We start from the raw sequence: 20,565 nt of genomic DNA on the forward strand, positions 1-20,565 counted from the left end.
AATCGACACGTTATTTTCGAAAAAATAAAAATGCATTTATTATATTTATATTTATTTACGTATATTTATAAAAATATGATTATTTATTTTGTTTTTTACCCATTCCCTTTCTTTTTTTGTACGGCCCTAATCGCTTTCTAACCATCATACCTCGCCACCAAGCCTGGAAAAAATACATTTCATACTTATGGTACGGGGTGGGGGATTCGAAAATAATTAAAAACCATCAAAAAAATATTTTTTTTTTGAGATATTTCAAAAACGCGAAAAGATATGAAAAAAAGTTTTAGGTAACATTTGTAGAGAAAAAAATTTGCTACAAAATGATTTCTAATCATTTTTGACGTATTTTTAATAGAAATCGAGATATTTCCAATAAACAATTGGAATTTGTAAAAATTGAAAATTGTGTTTTATTTTGTTTTTAATCATATAATTTCTATGGTTGGTTTTTGTTTTGAGCAAAATTTGATTTTTTCCAGATTCATATTTTAACAAAAATTTAATTTTCTCAATTTTTTTTTAAATTTACGTGTTTGTAATTTAATAAAATTCATTTATTTAAGCTTACACTTGATTAAATATTATTGAAAACAAAAAAAAAATAATAAAAAAATTCGCATTTTTCTATTTTTTTTCAAATTTTTCCGCTATATTCTATAAATTTGAACTATTTATACTACATCAAGTAAACAAGAAGAATTTTATAGAATATTTTACCTCCTCTCGTAATAATTTTGAGATATTTATACGAAAAACAGATTTTTTAAAGTATTTTTTCAATTTATCTCCCCTCCCGCAAAAAACTCAACATTTTCAACAATAAATCTTTAAAACTCAGAATAAAAACGACAAATATGCAAAAATCCACGCTTATTATATTATAAAAACACATTTTATTGTTTACCTGTATAACCATCGACGCCCATCTTTCAATTTTCGCGCGTTTTTTCTTTATAGATCTCAACTTCTTATATTCCTTCCACTTGGCCATTTCCTCTTGCCTTTTTTCATATTCAGCCATAACTTCTTCGTGTTCTTTAGTCAGAGATTCAAGTGATGCTTTCATTTTGATCATTTCCGATTCCCTTCGTTCAGTTTCGTCGTCATAATATTTTACCCAATAATTTATTTGATCAATCATATCCTTTAGATTTGAAAAAATAGTTTACAATATTGAAAAACAGGAATAATAATAAAAATCGTAAATCTCATCAAGATTGAAACATTTAAAGTGTTGATCGTACAATCTGTCACGGATTCTTTACACTTCCGATATGGAATTAAAATTAATTGTGAATAAAGTTATGAAATAGTGTATTTCTATATAGGAAAATATGATATTACTCACTACTTTAAGCATATAAAAGCTCTTAAACACAAATATATTCAATTTTCATGATTTTATTTGAAAATATTTTGATCTTAAAATTGTGTACTGCTTTCTCTATCTATTGTATAGTCTGTGTTCGTTATCTGCACATTTAAGTGCGCAGATGAGATTAGTCATAAAACGTATATTTGAACAACGTTGCCAGAGTTTATAAATAATATGTTGATTTAGGAAAAGTGAATTTTGTGTAAAATATTTCTTACATTTCTGCTTTCTTCAATATACGTGTTAAATTTCAAATGACATTTCATTTCTAGATCAATTTTTTCTCTCATTTCGTTTATGGTATTCATATGAAAAGCTTCATATTCTTTACAAACCATATTGTTTTGTTCACCTCTTGTTTTCTCCCATTTTTGGTAAAAGGCGATTTCGTACCGGCCGAAAACTACAATTTTATTTAAATAAAAAAAAATTTATACGTTACCGAAATATTTCCGATATCATCTTACTTATTTTACTATCGATTTTCAATTTCATATCTTGTATCTGTTCCCAAATTTCGTGAATTTCGTTCAATCTCGTATCTCGTTCTCGACTAGTTAATTCCTTTAATTTTTTAATCTCGTTTTTATTTTTTATCTGGCTATCAATTAATTTCTTGTTGTCTTTTTCCATGGCAATTAGCGCCGTTACATATCGTCGTAAAGTTGAATACGTTTCGTATATAGTAAGTTCTTGCGAAGTTTCTCGAAAAACGTTTACTAAACAATTTATATCATTGGCCAATTTATCGTAATTAGTGTCTACGCTCGGTAGACGGACGTCTGCGAGGTTTTCTGCAGTTGAAAATCTATAAATACCTTTTCGGTTAATTACTTACCTCGTTATTTTATTTTTTCAATTACCTCTCACCAACTGTTTTGTATTCGATGACATAGTTATCAAAATATGTTGTATTCCTGTTATTCAGGTTCTTTAAAATAATTAATTGTGATAAAGTATCTTCGATAACGGTTGTGACTGCCGTGGAATAAAATCTGTTGTTATTGGAAATCGAATGCACGCGAAACGATTCTGAACCGAAAACTGTTTCTTCGCCATCTCTACTTGAATGCATAACAAAAATACAAAAAAAATTATTTTACAGACGTTCACCTTTAAACGTCGTTCATATTTGATTTATTGATCGAGCTAAACTACACTGTAGTAGGAATCTACTATATCCATAACCTGAAAATAATTTCCTATACGTGATAATTAATAATTTCCATTAACAAAGATTTGAATTATTTCAGTTTTCACTAGATTTTTGGTTATTTTCATCTACATTACTTTTGTAGAGTAGTGAGGAAGAAAATTTATATTATATTATAGACATCGGACATTTATGTATCAAAAATTTAACGCAAGATGTCGTTTGTCTTAGAAACAAACTTAATAGTAAAGAAAAAAATATGTAAGTAAGTTCAAAAATTGATTTTCGTTGAACACTTCTATAAAATAATTATTTCTTGTCATATCCATCGATAATTTTATGATTTTCATTTATACCGACAACATCTGTGGTGCTAGGATATACCTATCTCTTTCTAATATCCTCTAGCTTTAGTAAGAGAAAGTGCAGAATCGGATCAGTACTGCGACTACACATTTTACTGAAAAGTAAATTGTTTCGTAATAAAATATTTTGAGTTTACGTGAAAATGTACAGAACTCTGTAACTTTCAATATATTTGGCTGATAAATTCAACGCTAATTTTTGTTTAATATGCTCAACACGTGCTTGTGTCGCTTTGATTGATTTTTTTATATGATGGTTAGTAAATATCAGTGCAGAAATTAAAATTTTTTAGGTTAGGTTAGAATTCACGATCTTGACGTTATCTTTCTTCTACTGTTAATTTCACAATGATTCAATCAGTAAATAATAATTATTAAAAAATAAATAATTCATTAATATGATATATTTTTTTCACCAAAAAAAGTGTTGAAATTTTTATTTTTAAACTTAATTTTCATAAAAAATTAAGAAAATGGAAATAATGTATTGAAAAGTTTGATTTTCCAATTTCCTATAAATAAAAAAAATAACGGAAATATTATATTTATAATAATCTGTATAAATTGCTTAAATTATTATGTTGATGTGTTTTTTTTTCTCTTCAAATTGTTAGTTTTTGTGTGTACTTCCTGAAAAAAGACGAAATTCTACGGAAAAATTTTTCATGTAAAGTTCTGGAAACAAATTAAGAAATTTATTGTTTTTCGATTTTGTAATGGCCAAAAAACTGTAGAAATTTTGTTTTTGAAGCTTGGATTTTTTTTTATCTTAAACGAACCGGAAAAATTAACCAAATCAAATAAAAAATAAAAAATTTTCGATTTTACATGACCAAACACTTACCACAACAATTTACAATGATTATTACACATAAAAAACAAAAAAAAATTCAAATATTTTGCATTGATCGAGGTATCACCAGTGAAACCCATCGATTTTACAATTTCCCAGATGTTATTAAAATTTTGAATTCGTATAAGTTCCGACCCTGTCCTAACACTTCATACATCTTTCTCAATAGCGAAATGTAAAACAAGAAGGAGTAATATAGGCAACCAGCATTGAAACTCTCCGGAATGTCAAACAATGTTGGCGGGAAACAATATCATACATACGGTTAACGACTTACGTACAGATCAAATTCTTGTTTTTTCTATTACATCCCAATTGAAGTGGATATCGCTAATGGAAATAGATGCAATACACTCACAACACATACCGAAATAACATGTTTTTGTAGTAAATGACTCACTAACAAATATGGCGTAAAAAACACTAAATTATATCACGTCACGTCAGGGCTTTACGTAAATTATCACTCAAAACGGTGTTATTACAAGTTCACTAAACAAATTTTGATCTTAAATTGTGTCCATCATTAATTGCGACATAGGTTCAACTTTCAGCATTTTCTTTAACTAAAACGAGAGAATACTAAAAGGAAATAGGTATATATCTATCCCCACAAACAATTATACGCCAGTGACATCTATTAATCGCATAATAGTCTTAAGTCACTTAACTCTAAAAATATAATAAAGAAAACTACATTTTTCACTGCATTTACAATAGTTGGATTAAGATATTTATTAACTTTTAAATTATTATTTTTATTACAGAAAAAGTAACATGGAGGTAAATTCAAAATTTGTAACGAGCAAATTTGATAATACCGATGAAAAAAAAATCGACAACGGTGATCACATTTTATCGGAATTAGAAACTGATTTTAAACTTGGTACTGATAAATATGAAAGATTGAAATTTGGTTTTGAAATGGAAAAAAATTGTTTGCTTAGGCAGATTCAGTATTACGAAGAAATGCAAAACAAGGTGATTCATCCATTAAAATAAACTTCTTGCAACAAAAGCGGACTAAAAATGGCGTCTCAATTAGTTTAAGTCTGTTCGTTATTGGTTAGATGGCGCAGTTATCATCAATTCATATTTTCAGAGTCAAAGTTTGTACAATCAAACCATAACTTACATAAACAACTTATCATCTGAAAATGTTATTTTGAAAAAACAGTTAGACGAAATGAAAAATATCGATATGGAAAATAGATTTTCACACAAAGAAAATTTTTCGTACAGAGATATTTTTACTACGGAACAATTTAATCAGGTTAGAACATTCGTAACATACAGGGTTGTCATATTTCGAGTCACATTATTCAAGAATCGTCAGATTACGAAATAGATTATGATATTTTAGATTTTGATCGATAAACAAAATTTGTTGAAACAACAGGAATCGCTACTACAAGAATATCAACAGCAAATAGCTCGTCTTTCAACTGATAATAAAATTTTGTTAGAAAAACTCGACACAGAACGTCAAACTGTCATTTGTAAGTCATTCTTCGTGCTCCGAATAAGATTTTTGTTTCTAAATAAACTTTTAGCGTTGCAGAACGAAAGAAAAATTTATTTAGAGGAAAGATCGTTACTGAAAGTGATATTTGAGCACATGAAAAATGAAATAACCCGTCTTCAAAAACTAGAAGACACTATATCAGACGTCAGCGACGAGGCCAATAAGTTAGCCGTAAGTAATAGATGTCGCTGCATAACTTATAGGTTATAAAGTAGTTTCGTTGTTAGATTGTGGCTGAATATAACAAAGGACTCGGTAAAAAATTGAAAACGGAAATAGAAGAAAAAGATAAAACTATTTTGACCCTCCGTAATACCATCGAACATTTAAACGACATTCAATTGAAAAATACGAAAGAAAAAGTGTCGTTGTGTTTCGAACTTTCCGAATTGTCTCAGATAAAAGACAAACTTGACAATCAACTGTCAAATGTCGTTAAGAAAAATGAAGAATTAGACGAGGCCAAGCAAGATATAGTTCGATGTACAAGTAATCAGGTAAGTGAGGTTAGGCTAGATTATAAATAGGTTGAGGTTACGTTTTAGCTCGAAAAATTTGAGAAAGTTCAGAGAAAAGAGAGAATTGCTTTTAAAGAGTTACTTAAGGATATGAAATTAGTAACTAAACAGAGAAATTCGTTGATTAAAGAAAGGGAAATCACAATAAAAGAGGTATAATTATTTTTTAGCTAAAATAAATTATTTTTTAACTGTATCGAATATATTTATGGAAATTCAAATTCAAAACACTCAGTATAAAATAGCAAAACTGAATATTGATTACATAAATTATTATTATGAGTATAAAACTGGAAAAAAATTATAACGTGGCAACAATGTTAAGCAATGTAAAGTCATGTTTAACTGTGTAACTTCATGTTTTGTTTACAGCTTTCGATACTTTTAAATTTTTAAAAATTGGGTTATTAAATAATCGAAATACGTTTGTTTATTTTAAATAACTTTTTTTCTATTAAGTAGAATTTATGTATATTGTAGTATCGATATTCATTCCTTCTTTTTATGTTGTTTGTTTGGCCTCAACTTTAATAGTATTTGGCCTGTGTTGTATAGCTTTAGATGATTGTATAATTGAGATATCGATTGAATTAGATTAGACATTTAAAAAACATAACTTCAAATAATAATTATTTCAAGGATAAAGCCGAAATATTATTATTAAAATAGAAACTAAATAATGGACATTTTGTAAGTTTCCGGTTTCGTGCGGTTTATTCGCACCTTTACACTTAGTGGTCTAGAATAGACCAGGGTCGGATCTACCCAAATAAAATTTCAGTTCTACTTTGTAGCTTGATTCAATGAAAAAATTAGTCGATGATTACGCTAAGAAAATTGATTATTTATTATCGATAAAAGAAGAAAATGAATATAAATTGATTACTTTGTTAAAAAGACGTGAGGAGGATGATTTGAAGATTTGTAAATTGCAAGATAAATTGAGGTTAGAAACCGGAACTTACGTAGAAAATGTTAAGCAGTTGGAAAAGTTGATTTTCGAGGTGATTTTATATTGAAAATACATCACGCTTGTAACCTTTAGATGTTTGATTATTTTATTCTAGCTGAGAAAAGAAAAAACTGATATGGAAGACAGTATTAATTATTTAAAAAACAACACTCAAAAATTATTCGATGATCTAAATTCCTCTAGAAGTAACGAAAAAGTATTTTACATGAATTTTTTCCTTCTAATGTTTGGATATAATTTATTTTCGATCCCCTAGGAACTCAAAGATACGTTAAACTCATGTTTAACTGAAAAGAAATTGTTGGAAGAGGCGATTATTAAAAGCGGACATGTTATAGCGAATCTTACAACGGATAAAGATAATTTATCACAAGAATTACAAAAATCGAATGAATTTTGCGAAAAAATTTTATCCGGTTAGTCAAAATAAATTATTAAAATGAAAATTTGTATTAAACAACAGACGATTTTTTTAAGATTTGGAAAAAAATTTAAAAAACACAACCGAAAAAGAAGAATTATTAAAAACCGAATTAGACGAGAAAAAAGAAATGTTGCTGCGAAGCGATATTAAAAACGAGCAGTTGATAAAGGTTAAAAATAAATATTTCCTTTGACAAATTAATAATTAAATATTTTTTAAATAGGAAGTTATAGACAAAAAAGAACAATTAATACGTTTACAGAATGATTTAGAAAAAATCAAATCGTAAGTTTCACTTTAAAATTATTTATCAAAATAACATACTATTTTAATTTAACTAAACTAGTACGGACCTGTACTAATAACGCACTAATACGGAATAGAAGAAGAAAGTTCAATTCGTGTTATACTTATTCCCACCGGTGGCGCTGGAACATCGAGAAAATGTCAGATTTTAAAAATCCCGCCATTAAATAACTTATTTTAATTGTCAATTGTCAGCCATTGTTTTGGTTCGTCTATATGCATTTATTAATTTGTTTTGTTAATTTAATTTTTTTGTGATTTATAGTGATTGTGTTGATTAAAAATTATTTAATACTGATTTATAATCACTTGTAAGAACACATGTAACGATATTTAAATGCTTTTTCTTCCTAAAAACGTCGAGGTAAGTTCGTAAATTGATTTTTATCTGACTAAATGACACATTATAATCACCAATATCAGTGGAAATCAGTTTTAATATCAGAATATCATTTTATTCAATTACTGCAAGTTTTGGAATTGTGTAAATTATTGTTTCTAAGCTTTTTAAGCAATGGAATTAGATAATTCAATTCTATTTGATAGATTGTTGTTATTTTATTGAATAAATAATATGTTAAGATAATCTTTTATTTCTAAATTTTCCATTATATAACTTTTATCAATGGTTAGCGAAACTATAAAAATTTTAAAACCCTGCCAATTCTGGGTGCAGGACCGGTGTGACAAGATCTTGATGGTACAGAAAGACAGGGCAGGCCTAGGACAAAATGGTTAAAAGAGATGGAAGTTGATCTAAGCAGAGTAGGACTTAGAAAGTTTAGAGATGGATTATGGAAACTGATCTAGCCCAACAAGAGGATCTCAAGAACATTTTTGCTATGCGGCATTATTATTATTATTAATCTGTGGTGTCATTATGAACGAAAACAAAAATAAATTTAAAAAAAATGAAAATATGTGAAAAATATTCTGTAATTTTCGTAAATAACTCCACAACTAACGTTTTTAGAGAAAATATACGTTTCCAAGAGAAAATCGATCATTTTTCAACTATAAAATTGAATGTCATTGAATTAACTGAAAAACTTGAGCAGGAAAAAACATCATATGCAGCTTTATCTGACATACATAAAGAAATATCGTCCAAGTTTATAGAAAGCGTGAAGAAAAACGTGCAAGAGAAAGAAGCAAGATTAGAAATTGAAAAAAAATTAGAACAAGTTAAAGAACAACTTGAGAGGATTCCAACTGAGAAAGTAAGATGTTAATTGGATCGATTCGTACTAAATTGACAGTGTATTTCAATATTTTGAAAAAAAAAATATTGGAAACACAAAATCTATCATTAATGTGATTGGAAATGTCAAATTTCGAAATTTTTTTACACTTTTAGGTTGTATATTTGGAAGACAATGTCGCCTATCAAGACGAGATCAAAGTAGGATTAAATACCACGAAAAATTATTTTTTTTCTATATTTTTTTTAATATCTTGTTAGGTTATAGCAGCCGAAAATGAAAAACTCAAAAAAGATTGCCAAGAAAATCAAAATTTAATATTTTCTCTAAGGCAAGATATAGCCCAATATCAACAACAACTTATTGGATTGGAATTTCAAAAGTGAGATTCGTTTTTTAGGGGAATACATTATAATTTGAATTTGTAAGGACAAAATTGATTGTTTTAGGTCTGAGGTGACGCTTCGATTACATGAACTTCAAAAAAAATATGAAATTCAGGTGAATTTGTGCGACCAACTTCAAAATATTCAAAAAGTAACTTTAGAAACGATATATAAACTTAAAGAAAATGAATTAATTGATCAAGAACAGTGTAGCAGTTTAATTAATGTAATGAAAATTTAAAAAAAAAAAATTTTCTGAAGAAATAATTTGTTTTAATATACACAAAAGATAAGTCCGAGCCTGTACTTAATAATGTGAAGTAGGCAATAATACCAATGTAATTTTGGTTGCATAACTGTTAGATAATTCAGTTACAATTTTATCGAAAGAGTGGCTGAGCTGTTAAAAGGACAGCGTCTAAAACGATTTGACATAATTTTTGACTGTATTTAATGGTTATAAAAGAATCGATTCTTTTAAAAATTATTGAAAATAATATTAAGTGTTTTAAAAGTATAAAAAATATGCGATCGATTACTAATAACTAGAAAAATGATGCAAAAGTAGTATTATTGCCGTTTTATAATTAAAATTCAAATGAAAATAAGAATGTATGATTTATAATCGATTTTTATAAAAAAATCGATTCGGGATAAGTTCAAGTTTACATATCATAACCTTATTAATAACTGTGTTGTGTTTGAACTGTAATGGATTTCATTTCTTCAGATGTACTAAATAAATATGAAAATATAATTAATGAAATTAATCAAGAATACGAAAAAAATAAACAACTCGCTAAAGAACTTGAAAAAGAAAACGACAGTATACTTATACACAAATTAATTAGAACGAAGTCAATAGAAAAACTATCTTTAGTTAAAGTCAGAATATTTAGTGATGTTATTGAATTATTAACACTATATTCCGAAGAAATAAGAGAAAGTGTCAATCAGTTATCAGTAGAAAAACATCGTAAGTTTTATTTTGTGGAAATTTATATTTCAGAAGAATTTTTTAAAAAATTACGTAAAGAAGACTGGTTTATTAATATATCGGTACAAAATGGCAATTTTCGTATCTGTAAATGTGTAAAATTGAAAAAAACTACAGTTTGTGGTAAGTTTTTGATACAAAAAAAGTTATTTTTACTATATTTTAGTTATTTTTAGAAATATTACTGGTACCTGATAATGTGATTGAATGTAGCGTGGATGTTGATTTGATAAACATTACAAACGAATGGATTTGCGTGAAACTAGATCATATAGACATTGATATTTCGTACCATTTTCATAAATTTAAACAAAAACTCAAGTTTCCTCAAATTGACAATATTTTACGGTTAAATCAACTTTATAACAAAGAATTTGATTCAAAACAGTTGAAAGAAATACCGTTTTTATCTTATGAGTTAAAATTTAGTGATTTAAATGAGAGAAAATTCATAGAAATGATTTTACAAAACGCATATCATAGTTTAGATATCGAATTATTCGCTGACATACAAAATGATAATAAAAAAGATTTCGTTGTTCAAATTCGTGCTTGGTTCAGTAAGATTGAGATTACTTACAACAGGAAAGATACTTTAAGGTTAAAAAGCGATTTTGTCAATTTAGAATTGTTAAAAAAGTATTTTATAAAAACTCTACATAAGGACAATGAAGGTGAAAGGTCAACTGCACTAGATGAGGTAAGTACCTTTTTTTAATCATGACACTTTTGTTTTTTTTTAGTAAAATATCCCCTAATAGTTTGTAAGACAAAATATAAGTTAATTATTCAAAATATTACGTTTTTTTTATAGAAATATTCGATTTTGTGGTACAATTATTACTTTTTGATATAAAGTAAAAGTGTTTAGACACTCTGTATATGAATTATTGGAAATATTCGTAAAAACTAAACTATCTCTATTCCTACGACGATTAGACAACACTCTATATACTAAAAAATTGAATGATGTATGAGTTCTATGATTCTGTGAAGTCAAATGATAGGTAATATCAATATGGCGGGTGTTTTTAATTAAATAATTCAAAGTCGATATGGAAATTATTTAATATTTGAGTGATTATTATCTCAAGATATTAATCGAAATATTACAATATTCATATACGTTAGTTTATCTACATTTTTTTTTATAAAATAATTGTCGTTTAATTTAGACAACACTCATTACACTCTAAAATCTAAATGCAGAATCGGAGTGAGAGGTTCGATAAGCAAACTGATATCATATTTTACTATTGTTCTTTAGTGTAAACACATTTGTCTAACTAGTCATTATTATTGTTGAGGTGATATTATAAGAAATAATACTACTACACAAAAAATTTGATAATCTCTTATGGATACATGACGTAGAACAAAATGGCGGTATAATATTTGTAAGGTTATTGTAAGCAAATATAATGATCAATAAAACGTGTTTGAATACCCAACTTATAAAAAATTTTTTTAAAAAAAACAAAAATTATCTATTTAGTATCATTTGAAATTTATTTATATAAACCATAGCTTTGTTAAGGGATCTAATTACGAAGCTGTACTTAGATGCAAGCGCATTTAGACAATTGTACTTGATGATTCGCTTAGTTCTAAATATTAATTGAAATTAATTTTTTTCTCAATTTAAAATATTTAATACTCAAATACGTATATTAAAGTGTAGTAAAAAACAATGGATCAAAATCAAACATTCCTAAATTGGTTACGAACTGATTTAGAAGCGATTCTAGTTTTAAACAAAGTTAATAGCTTGTCAAAGATTTCACTCCAACGCATGCGATCGATTCCTGAACTGACTGACTGATTATTTTTAGGTAAAAAATTATTTGGTAATTAATCCACAAGATGCCATAAATTTGTATATTAAACTCAGAAAGTTATCAGGAAAATTCACTATTTGATAATAAAAATGATTTAAGGACTTTTTGTGTTTTATTTTTCCTTATAAAATGTTGAACATCTTTAATATAAATTATTAATTCAAAAGAAAAGTAAATAAAACAATCAATAAAATTTAAGGTGAAAAATACAAAATATTGTATAAGACTTGCTTCATTAATGAATAATTGATGGAAAAATAGTCAAAAAAACTTAGATACACATACCTTATCAATCTTAAAGCGATGTACTCCTCCAGACAATCTTATATTCTTAAGCAGATAAGCGGCAACATCGCAATGTCACAAGAACAATTATGTATTATATTATCGAATTATTTTTTGATATATACACGTTCTAAACATAGTAGAATCATTCATAACTTCATAACATATTTTTAACCGTCTATAGTTGATTCACGTTAATAATTATCACTTTGTATAACACAATAAACTACCTTTATCGAAAGCTGAATTACCCCATACGTGCATTACGCTCCGTTGATTTCCATGTGCCAGTGAAAATTTAAAATTAGAACGCGCGCCAGTCGGGCAGTCCGTTGGTAACTTTGGATTCGGAAGGTTAGAAATAGCGGGAGGAGAAGAGGAAAAAAGCACGACCCCCGCAAACGAACTGTTTGTTTTTTACTTAGTGCCGTTGTTTTTGTTTGTTTCCAGTTTTCCTGTACGTAAAAATAATGGAAAAATTACACTGTTGCATGTGGTTATTTGTATTTTTTAGTTTTGGTAAGTTTACTAATTTTATATTGGAATAGTTTAGTCTAGCCTTCGGATATTTATACAGGTCGGTAATAACCGAACTTTGTTAATTTCACCATATAATATTAGAAAATTGAAGTTTTGAGTTATATTTTGAAAAATTAAGGGAATTGACGTAAGTTTAATTAAAAAAAATGTTACATATAGTAATAATGGCTGTTATAGTTTAAATATTTTTGATAGTTTTTGCTAAAAACAAATTTTTCAATACGAACTGCTGAACATAACCTAAAAATAGAATTGAAATTAAATTTTCTCTATATACAGGGTAACTAAAAAAAACATCAAATTACTACAGAACAAAAAATTTTATACTTTGTTGAATTCTATATATATTTCCAATGAAATATATAATATTCTCAATAAATATTAGTCTTAATACAAGACCTCGTATGTTTTATTTAATTTAGTATTTTATGAGGGTTGCTCGTAATCAGAACGTGTTGTCATACGAGTGCTATTCAAGCTGTTTCCAGATACATTCATTTTGATCAAAAATTGGAATTAAATTTTCTATGACTTTCGAGGTGGATTAAACCAGTAGCAGTTCTTATTTGCCTCAAAACATAAGTAGCAACCCTCGTATTTTAAAAATGTATCGAAATAAAACTAACTAACAAAAACATCCTGTACATAATAAGCGTGCCTCATGTTATACTTAATGCACAAGAAATATGAAGTGAGCAACCCCAACGGTTATGCCCCACTGATTTACAACCATCTGTTGCCTATATTATACGCGAAGCAGAGCCGAAATCAAAAAATTTCTCCATTTATATTATTTATCATTATTTATTATTCAAACTACTCAATTATTTATAAAATTAGAAAGTTACAAGAATTTTATTGATAAAATTTGTATTAATTCTACCTCACTTGTATATTTCAATAAAAAAATATCTGAAATAGATGATGTTCAATTTAGATCCGGTCCTGGTTATGTTTAACCGAAACCCCGCCTTATATTTAATCTCTAAGTTAGTCTTCCCACTTTTTAAGACGTGTTATGCCAAACGGCACGTGTCCAAGGAAGTAGAAAGGAATTTCCGGTATTTTAATTTCATATATGGACATTTGCTGAAACAATTTTCGTAGTTGGTGCAAAAACACCACAGATAACTTTATTATATAATCATTACAAAATATCGAATCAATTGTTTTAAATTTGATTATATATTGTTTCTTAATGCGTATATCCTAATAGTTTCTCATTTGGAACTTATGCAATAATGTATGCAATGTAAATATACAATGAAAAACGAAACCAAGTTCAATATGGTCATTTCCTCGTTAAGGGAAGTATTTAAAATCACAGACGGCGTTGACCTTACACAGAAACGGAAACCGAATTACCCTGACCGGATACGTAGCCATGGCATATGGTTTCAAAACGTATCATATTATAACTATAAATATAACATGCAAGAATTTAATTTCGCTGAAATGCTTGATGGAATTAATATGTGTAATTTTGTTTTATTAGATCCGTTAAACTATAAGATAAAAATTTTATTTTGTCTATCATCAACTAACCTATAAATTTAACTAGTTAACGCAGACTTAAACAGAAAAAGGTAACGCGTTAATAGATTTGTTGAAAGGGTTTCGTATATTGTAGTCACATTGTTTATAAAAAGGTGACGCATTTATAGATTTCATGAAAAAATTTAAATCATTTTCGTAAAAACATATTTATTTATGTTAGATAAACAGTTTTGGCAAACTATTTATCCTCTGAATCTTTTCACTACATGATTTGAATTAGGTCACTATATCTGCATGCCAAAAACTTCTTTTATGTCTGGCATTCCAATCACTTAATTCAACATTTTATAAACGGCTTAATAAAATAAACCGGTGAAATGATTATTTTTTTACGTTTGTAACAGAAATTTACGAAAACAAAATTTATAGGAAGACGTGGCAATGCAGCAAAATAATCGTTGAAAGTAGTAGTATAATTTGAGGTTAGAAATACCAATGTCACAGTTATTTTGAAAAGAATTAGTTTTGGAATTGAAATAAAAGTTTTCAATCTTCAAAATAGTTTTATATATATATATATATATATATATATATATATATATATATATATATATATATATATATATATATATATATATATATATATATATGATATAGCGACGAATTATATGATTTGAAACAACTTTCGTATTAATAAAAATAATCAAAAATACGGCAAACGTTTGGAAACGATCCAAGTATTTTGAATGTAGTGTGAATTTCTATTTATAACACAAGGGAGGTTCCGTTTTGAATGATATCATCTATAAATTTTTGTACGTGTAGACAACAAATTAAATAATAAAAAATACACGTCTTCCGGCTAACTTTATGTTAAATATTTTAAACTCAACTTTAAATGAAACTACCATTCTTCAATAAACATTATTTAGATTAATATATACATATATTTAATAGAATAATAACGGGTACTCCAACCCGCACATATACACGTCGTTTAAGATTCCATTGACATTTTTAGTCACGTGATTTACCGTTTAAAACAATTTTACATTTAATATAAACTATTAAAATTAGAGTAACTGTTAATATAATTTTCGGCAAACGTTTGATAAATAATGAAAGAAATTTTAACATAACCTTAAATGCGCATATTGAAATATTGAACAGGACCGCATTCAGCCAATGTGTGTGTTTTATAGTATTTATAAATTCCTCAAATATTTTTAATTATGTTCATTCGGGCAGTTAATATGAAAATATTGTCTATTCAATAACGTTTTCTTATTACAGGGTTATTAAAAATATGAATGTAATCATAAATTTATTTTTTCTTCTACCTTTTAAATTCTCTTCTGTCTGTTTGATACATAAAAATTACGTCTTTTAGCATATTCCAAGATAATAATTAACGAACTATCAGTACCAAAATCCATACCTTTAAACGGTACTATAGAAATTATAGATCTGGACTGTAAATTTCAAACAGTAAATGAATCAGGAATAGAAGTTAAATGGTTTTTTAATGGCGAGTACGAACAAATTTATCAGTGGGTGCCTGGTTACAATGACAGTCGTACCGCTATGGGTATTTTAAAGGACCGATTAGATCCGAAATTTAAAGTAACGAATAACAGCGACACTGAGTACCGGGGGTTCAGAATAACGGATATTGTAAGAGAGCTAACTGGGAATTACACGTGTAAAATTAGTGGAGAAACAGACGAGGCTTCGAAAACTAAGCAGATGGTTATTTATTGTAAGTATTCTGATGGAATTGACATCTAATATGAAAGTTTATAGGTTATGTTTATAAATTATAGGTTATATTACGTAAAAGATTTGATATATTTCGTTTTAAAGAAGTGAAACATGTATGATTTATGTATTGACATTTATTTTTGATACGATTTTTATAATCTACAAATTGCTGACGTTGCAGAGATAAGTTTTGACTCTAAATGTTTACAAACACAACACGATACTATGTTTATATCTTGAAGTTGCTTAGATAATGTTTTATTAACGATATTAAAAAATGTAAATTAATATTTTAGTGTCAACGTGATAATGATACTTTATTGCTAATCTTTTAAAACCCTTGAAATGTATTAGTTTCAAAAAGTTCTCCCATTTCTCCAAAATTAAAATGAAATTTACCTTAAAAAATGATGTACTTCTTTGTTCTTTATTTAAACTAACATTAACTCACTCATAACTCAAAATTATTAGATATCAATCTCAAATTCTTGGAATGTTTATCCCTTATACGTAAATTCCCGCTTTTTTAAGTGCATCAATTTCACTTTAAGGATGTTTTTTTGTATAAAAAAATGTGATTTTCGTTTCAATTCCTCTTTATTTATTACACTTTTAAATAATATTCATGATCGATTATTGATTTTTATAAACGTAACCTCAAACTGAAAACTAATAATTATTGTGAATATTGAATGTGTAGTTACAGTATTTTTTAAACGAATTTCCTTGAAGTAAATAAATTTTTTCGTAACAGCGTCGAGTATAGTGAAAAGAGAGAATTTAGTATATGTTTGGAGAGGTCCACTCAATTTTTAGCCATATAAAGTCGAAAAATTGATATTTTCCATTTTTTTATATTCGATGGGATTTAAGTGCAAAAACAAATATTTCAATTTGAAAAATTATAGAAATCATAATATTAATTGTTTTTTACTTTTATTAACAAAAATAAAGAATTTTTCCTTATTTCTTTTTATCAAGAACAGCTACGTGGTTTATGGACATTCCCTAGTGGAATAGTGGAGGGCTCATAAACCTGTCGTGCCAATAAAAAACTAATTATGATATAAATTATTGTAATATTTCATAAGAATTTTCTTCAAAATCATCCCAGTTAACGATTAATGGAAATTTCAGTTTATAATCATCCATATTAAATACAATTCTCGAATTTTGGCAACACTGTTTTGTTTCCTGTACGTGCTCTCGTAATTATATTCCTACCGGTTGTTTGTCTATTTCTTGGCTCGTGCCACAGTCGGTTACCCTTCGTTGAATTTCGACAAAGAAAAACTCTACGCGCCATAAAATATTATTTACAATTCTTTAACCTACATAATGACTGAATAATTTTTAAAAGTTATCTTAATATACAGTATGTTTTAATTTCAAAAACACAGTTATTTCTTGTTGATTTATTTATTTTAACCAATTTCCAGCACCAGCTAAATCTGGAATTAATTTTATATTGAATAATAATGAATTTATAATATGTTCTGGGAATGGACTATACCCGGAACCGGAAGTTGATTTTTACATATTACAGGGGTGAGTGTTATTAGACCTTGAAGTAATATTGAAAAAAAACTGTCATAACCAATCATATCAGTTTCTTCAGGGTTTAATTTGAATAAAATGTTCAAAATAATTATTTTTTATTGAAGGAATGGAACAAAAATTGACATAAACGAAGATCAAAATATTGAAGTAGATGAAGATGGTTATTATAATATAAATGCTACCCACGATATAACTGAATATAATCATTCTTCTACAGGATCTATAACATTTATTTGCAATATCAGTATACCAGGGACGGATTACTTTTTATTCAAGGAAATCGTCAATATTGGTAGTAAGTATATAAACCCGAAACAAAATACACAATTACGTACATTCCAAATTAAAACAAAAAAAACATAATTTCAAATATCGATTCTGTTTGATTTGATTACATAATCGATTCTATAATTTCCGATTTTAGGATAGAATCGATTTCGCTCATAAAATGGATGCAACTGGAATCGATTATTGAATTGATTGTGCTGCAATCGATTTTAGTGTAATTGATTATAGAATGGATTCTTATAGATTTGATTCTATTTCATAATCAATTCTCAAAAATTCGATTAATTAATCGATTCTATTGAATTTGATTCAAGGATGAAATTGAATTCGATTATAGACTCGATTTTATCGTATACGCTTAAAGAATCGATTCTACTGTAATCGAATTATTAAATTTATCCTACTATAATCGATCATATAATTGAAACTGATCCAATCGTTTATTGAATAGATTTTAATAAAATCGATAACTGAATCGATTCTGCTGTAATCGATTATAGAATCGATTCTACTGATCCCGTTTATAAACTGGATTCAATGGTTTCATCGGTGGAATCGATTGTAAAATCGATTCCACCATAATCGATTATAAAATCGATTTGATCGATTAGTTCTTTTACTATCTCTTTTTTTAATCAATGTTCCTTGTCATTATCCGTATATACAGACAGTTGCAAAAGCGTTTACAAATGATTCATCATAACTAACGTCATATTGGAAATAATTCATTAGCATCTTTAATTTGATGAACGTTTCTGCAATTTCTTCTTCACGTCGACATTATAATTATTTTCTAAAAATAACATAGGCAACACTGTACACAGTAATACACTCACTTAAACATCAGAGTTCTTTAATGTTTTCAATATTTTGAAGATGATCATGATCAAACACTGACAAATGTCACGATTGAAGAAGATTTAAATATAACTTTGACAAGGAATGATACCTCAGCGGAAATTATCAGCGATACTCACCGAGGTATATAAAAAAAATCCTTTATTTAGTTGTTTTGTCTTTTGCTTTGTTCATTTTAACAGATCCCTCACAGATGGGCGCTTTTTATATACATAAATTTTCAGATACCCCCGGTAGAAATATCAGAATATAGCCATTATCATCACGTTTTCGTTAACGATGATGAAATAATGAAAAAAAATTCCTCATATTCAGTGTTTAATTATATTTCATGCCAAAATACACAAAAGTAATAAGAAAATACAAAATACAACGATAATAAGAATATTTATATAACTAGAATTTATTTTAATTTAGCGACCTGGCAACGCAGCAAACAGTGATACCAATTATTTTAACGAATTCTCTTCTTCATAGAATACGAGTTTAATAGACGTCCCGAATGTTATGATTAGTTAGAATAAAATATAATTTTTGGAGTATTATTCAAATAGAAAATAATATTCTCATTAATGATCCGTGAAAAAAAAGAACGGTAAATAACAATGAATTAATAAAATTATCATAATAATCATTAAATTATTTTCATTTTCTGTTAATTCAACAATGTTGAATGTTCGTGAATATTCGTCTACGTCACGATGTGTACCTTATTGTTAATATGTACAGGTCCGGCATAGCCTTTGAAATATTTTTTATCGAACTATAAAAGCGTTCATTTTTGTATATGTATTTGAATTTAATCACTAGTTGTAGTGGCATGCTTTAATTGTTATTCAGTAGACATATTTCGGTACATTTGTCAATACTTGCATGATATCTTCGTATATTTTGTAAATAATAAAGGGAAGTTCAGTTACTTAAGAACATCAAGAAAGTGATACAAATGGTTTTTTTTCAGATAATTCTGGAATACCCCAATTATCAACGTCGCTACTTGCAATTTTTATAAGTATTTTGGTTTTATTATATTAATTTTATATTTATTATAATTAACTGTTGTGATAAAATTACCAAAAATCGTGTATAAATGTAAATAATAAAAAAAAATTCGAGTCTTAAAACCAAAAATTAGTATAAACATTGTAAATATGTAAAATGCTGGTTATTAATTGTAATTTTTGAATCTAGTCCCTAAATAAACGTTTATTTTATTTATATTGGTATTTTTTCTTCAATATATCCCATTTTTTCTATTATTAATTATCATTATTTTCGAATATTCCATATTTCTCGTATCAACAACAAAATAGAAATTTTTTTTAATGCCGCGAGTTCGGAAATGATAAGTCCGTCCCATCACATAAGAAGCCACCTGAAGTATGTACGAACATTGACAATCAATCAATTCACGTCGTTTAGAAACGATTCTAGCATAGAACGAGTGTTGTGGTATAAATATTTTATTCGTAAAGTATTTTTTTAGATGTTTAATTTGTTTATGAGTGTTGTGTTTTATTTAAAATAATTTTTAATTGTACCATTTAAAAGTCACGTTAGTGTAAAAGGAAATTATCCATTGTTACACCGGTGGCGGAAAATTGTAATGATGTAAACTATTCATGAAACTCAAATCCTTTACAAATTCACCGGTGAGTCAAATAAAAAGTATGATAATGTAATTTATCTTTTATAACATTCAGTCGGATCTTCAGAAAACTAATTCAAAAATAAATAAATTATGTTTTACAATATGGGGTCTATTTTGATAAAAAGTTTTTTGTCTGGTAAATGAGATTTGGTTCAAAACAAAATTTCTTGAGATGTTTCTTCTTCTCTTACAACTACATTTAATAAA

At 27.2% G+C, this 20,565-nt stretch overlaps 4 protein-coding genes across 8 annotated transcripts; 3 read left to right on the forward strand and 1 right to left on the reverse strand.

The window, feature by feature from the left end:
• Positions 1–50: 50 nt before the first annotated feature.
• LOC130441436 (uncharacterized) lies at positions 51–12,314 on the reverse strand. Of its 2 annotated transcripts, none has more exons than XM_056775124.1 (6): positions 12,204–12,314; positions 2,242–2,566; positions 1,846–2,186; positions 1,597–1,781; positions 908–1,147; positions 51–163 (listed from the first exon to the last, which is right to left on the reverse strand). In XM_056775124.1, exons 2-6 carry the CDS (start codon positions 2,451–2,453, stop codon positions 80–82), a joined length of 1,062 nt encoding a protein of 353 aa, XP_056631102.1. In that variant the 5' UTR covers positions 2,454–2,566; positions 12,204–12,314; the 3' UTR covers positions 51–79. The 2 variants fall into 2 exon arrangements, with proteins under 2 accessions (XP_056631102.1, XP_056631103.1); XM_056775125.1 differs by lacking the exon at positions 12,204–12,314 and adding an exon at positions 4,027–4,090 and having other exon boundaries at positions 60–163.
• Positions 5,708–9,150, forward strand: LOC130441439 (uncharacterized). 3 transcript variants are annotated; one of them, XR_008909614.1, is made up of 3 exons: positions 5,708–5,771; positions 8,469–8,715; positions 8,853–9,150. XR_008909614.1 is itself a non-coding variant. In XM_056775129.1 (3 exons), exons 1-3 carry the CDS (start codon positions 8,407–8,409, stop codon positions 9,081–9,083), a joined length of 480 nt encoding a protein of 159 aa, XP_056631107.1. In that variant the 5' UTR covers positions 8,320–8,406; the 3' UTR covers positions 9,084–9,150. The 3 variants fall into 3 exon arrangements, 1 of the variants encoding a protein (XP_056631107.1); XR_008909613.1 differs by lacking the exon at positions 5,708–5,771 and adding an exon at positions 7,698–7,859; XM_056775129.1 differs by lacking the exon at positions 5,708–5,771 and having other exon boundaries at positions 8,320–8,715; positions 8,853–8,897; positions 8,958–9,150.
• Positions 9,685–12,020, forward strand: LOC130441437 (uncharacterized). The gene is made up of 3 exons (XM_056775126.1): positions 9,685–10,203; positions 10,257–10,780; positions 11,913–12,020. The coding sequence occupies exons 1-3, from the start codon at positions 9,795–9,797 to the stop codon at positions 11,997–11,999; spliced, it is 1,020 nt and encodes a 339-aa protein (XP_056631104.1). The 5' UTR covers positions 9,685–9,794; the 3' UTR covers positions 12,000–12,020.
• A 183-nt stretch (positions 12,315–12,497) lies between the features above and the next one.
• On the forward strand, positions 12,498–19,925 carry LOC130441438 (uncharacterized). Of its 2 annotated transcripts, XM_056775127.1 has the most exons (6): positions 12,498–12,722; positions 15,631–15,999; positions 17,441–17,549; positions 17,666–17,856; positions 18,726–18,830; positions 19,669–19,925. In XM_056775127.1, exons 1-6 carry the CDS (start codon positions 12,674–12,676, stop codon positions 19,740–19,742), a joined length of 897 nt encoding a protein of 298 aa, XP_056631105.1. In that variant the 5' UTR covers positions 12,498–12,673; the 3' UTR covers positions 19,743–19,925. The 2 variants fall into 2 exon arrangements, with proteins under 2 accessions (XP_056631105.1, XP_056631106.1); XM_056775128.1 differs by lacking the exon at positions 18,726–18,830.
• The last annotated feature ends 640 nt before the right edge of the window (positions 19,926–20,565 follow it).

This window comes from Diorhabda sublineata, chromosome 3, assembly GCF_026230105.1.
Source record: "Diorhabda sublineata isolate icDioSubl1.1 chromosome 3, icDioSubl1.1, whole genome shotgun sequence".
Taxonomy (NCBI): Eukaryota; Metazoa; Arthropoda; class Insecta; order Coleoptera; family Chrysomelidae; genus Diorhabda; species Diorhabda sublineata.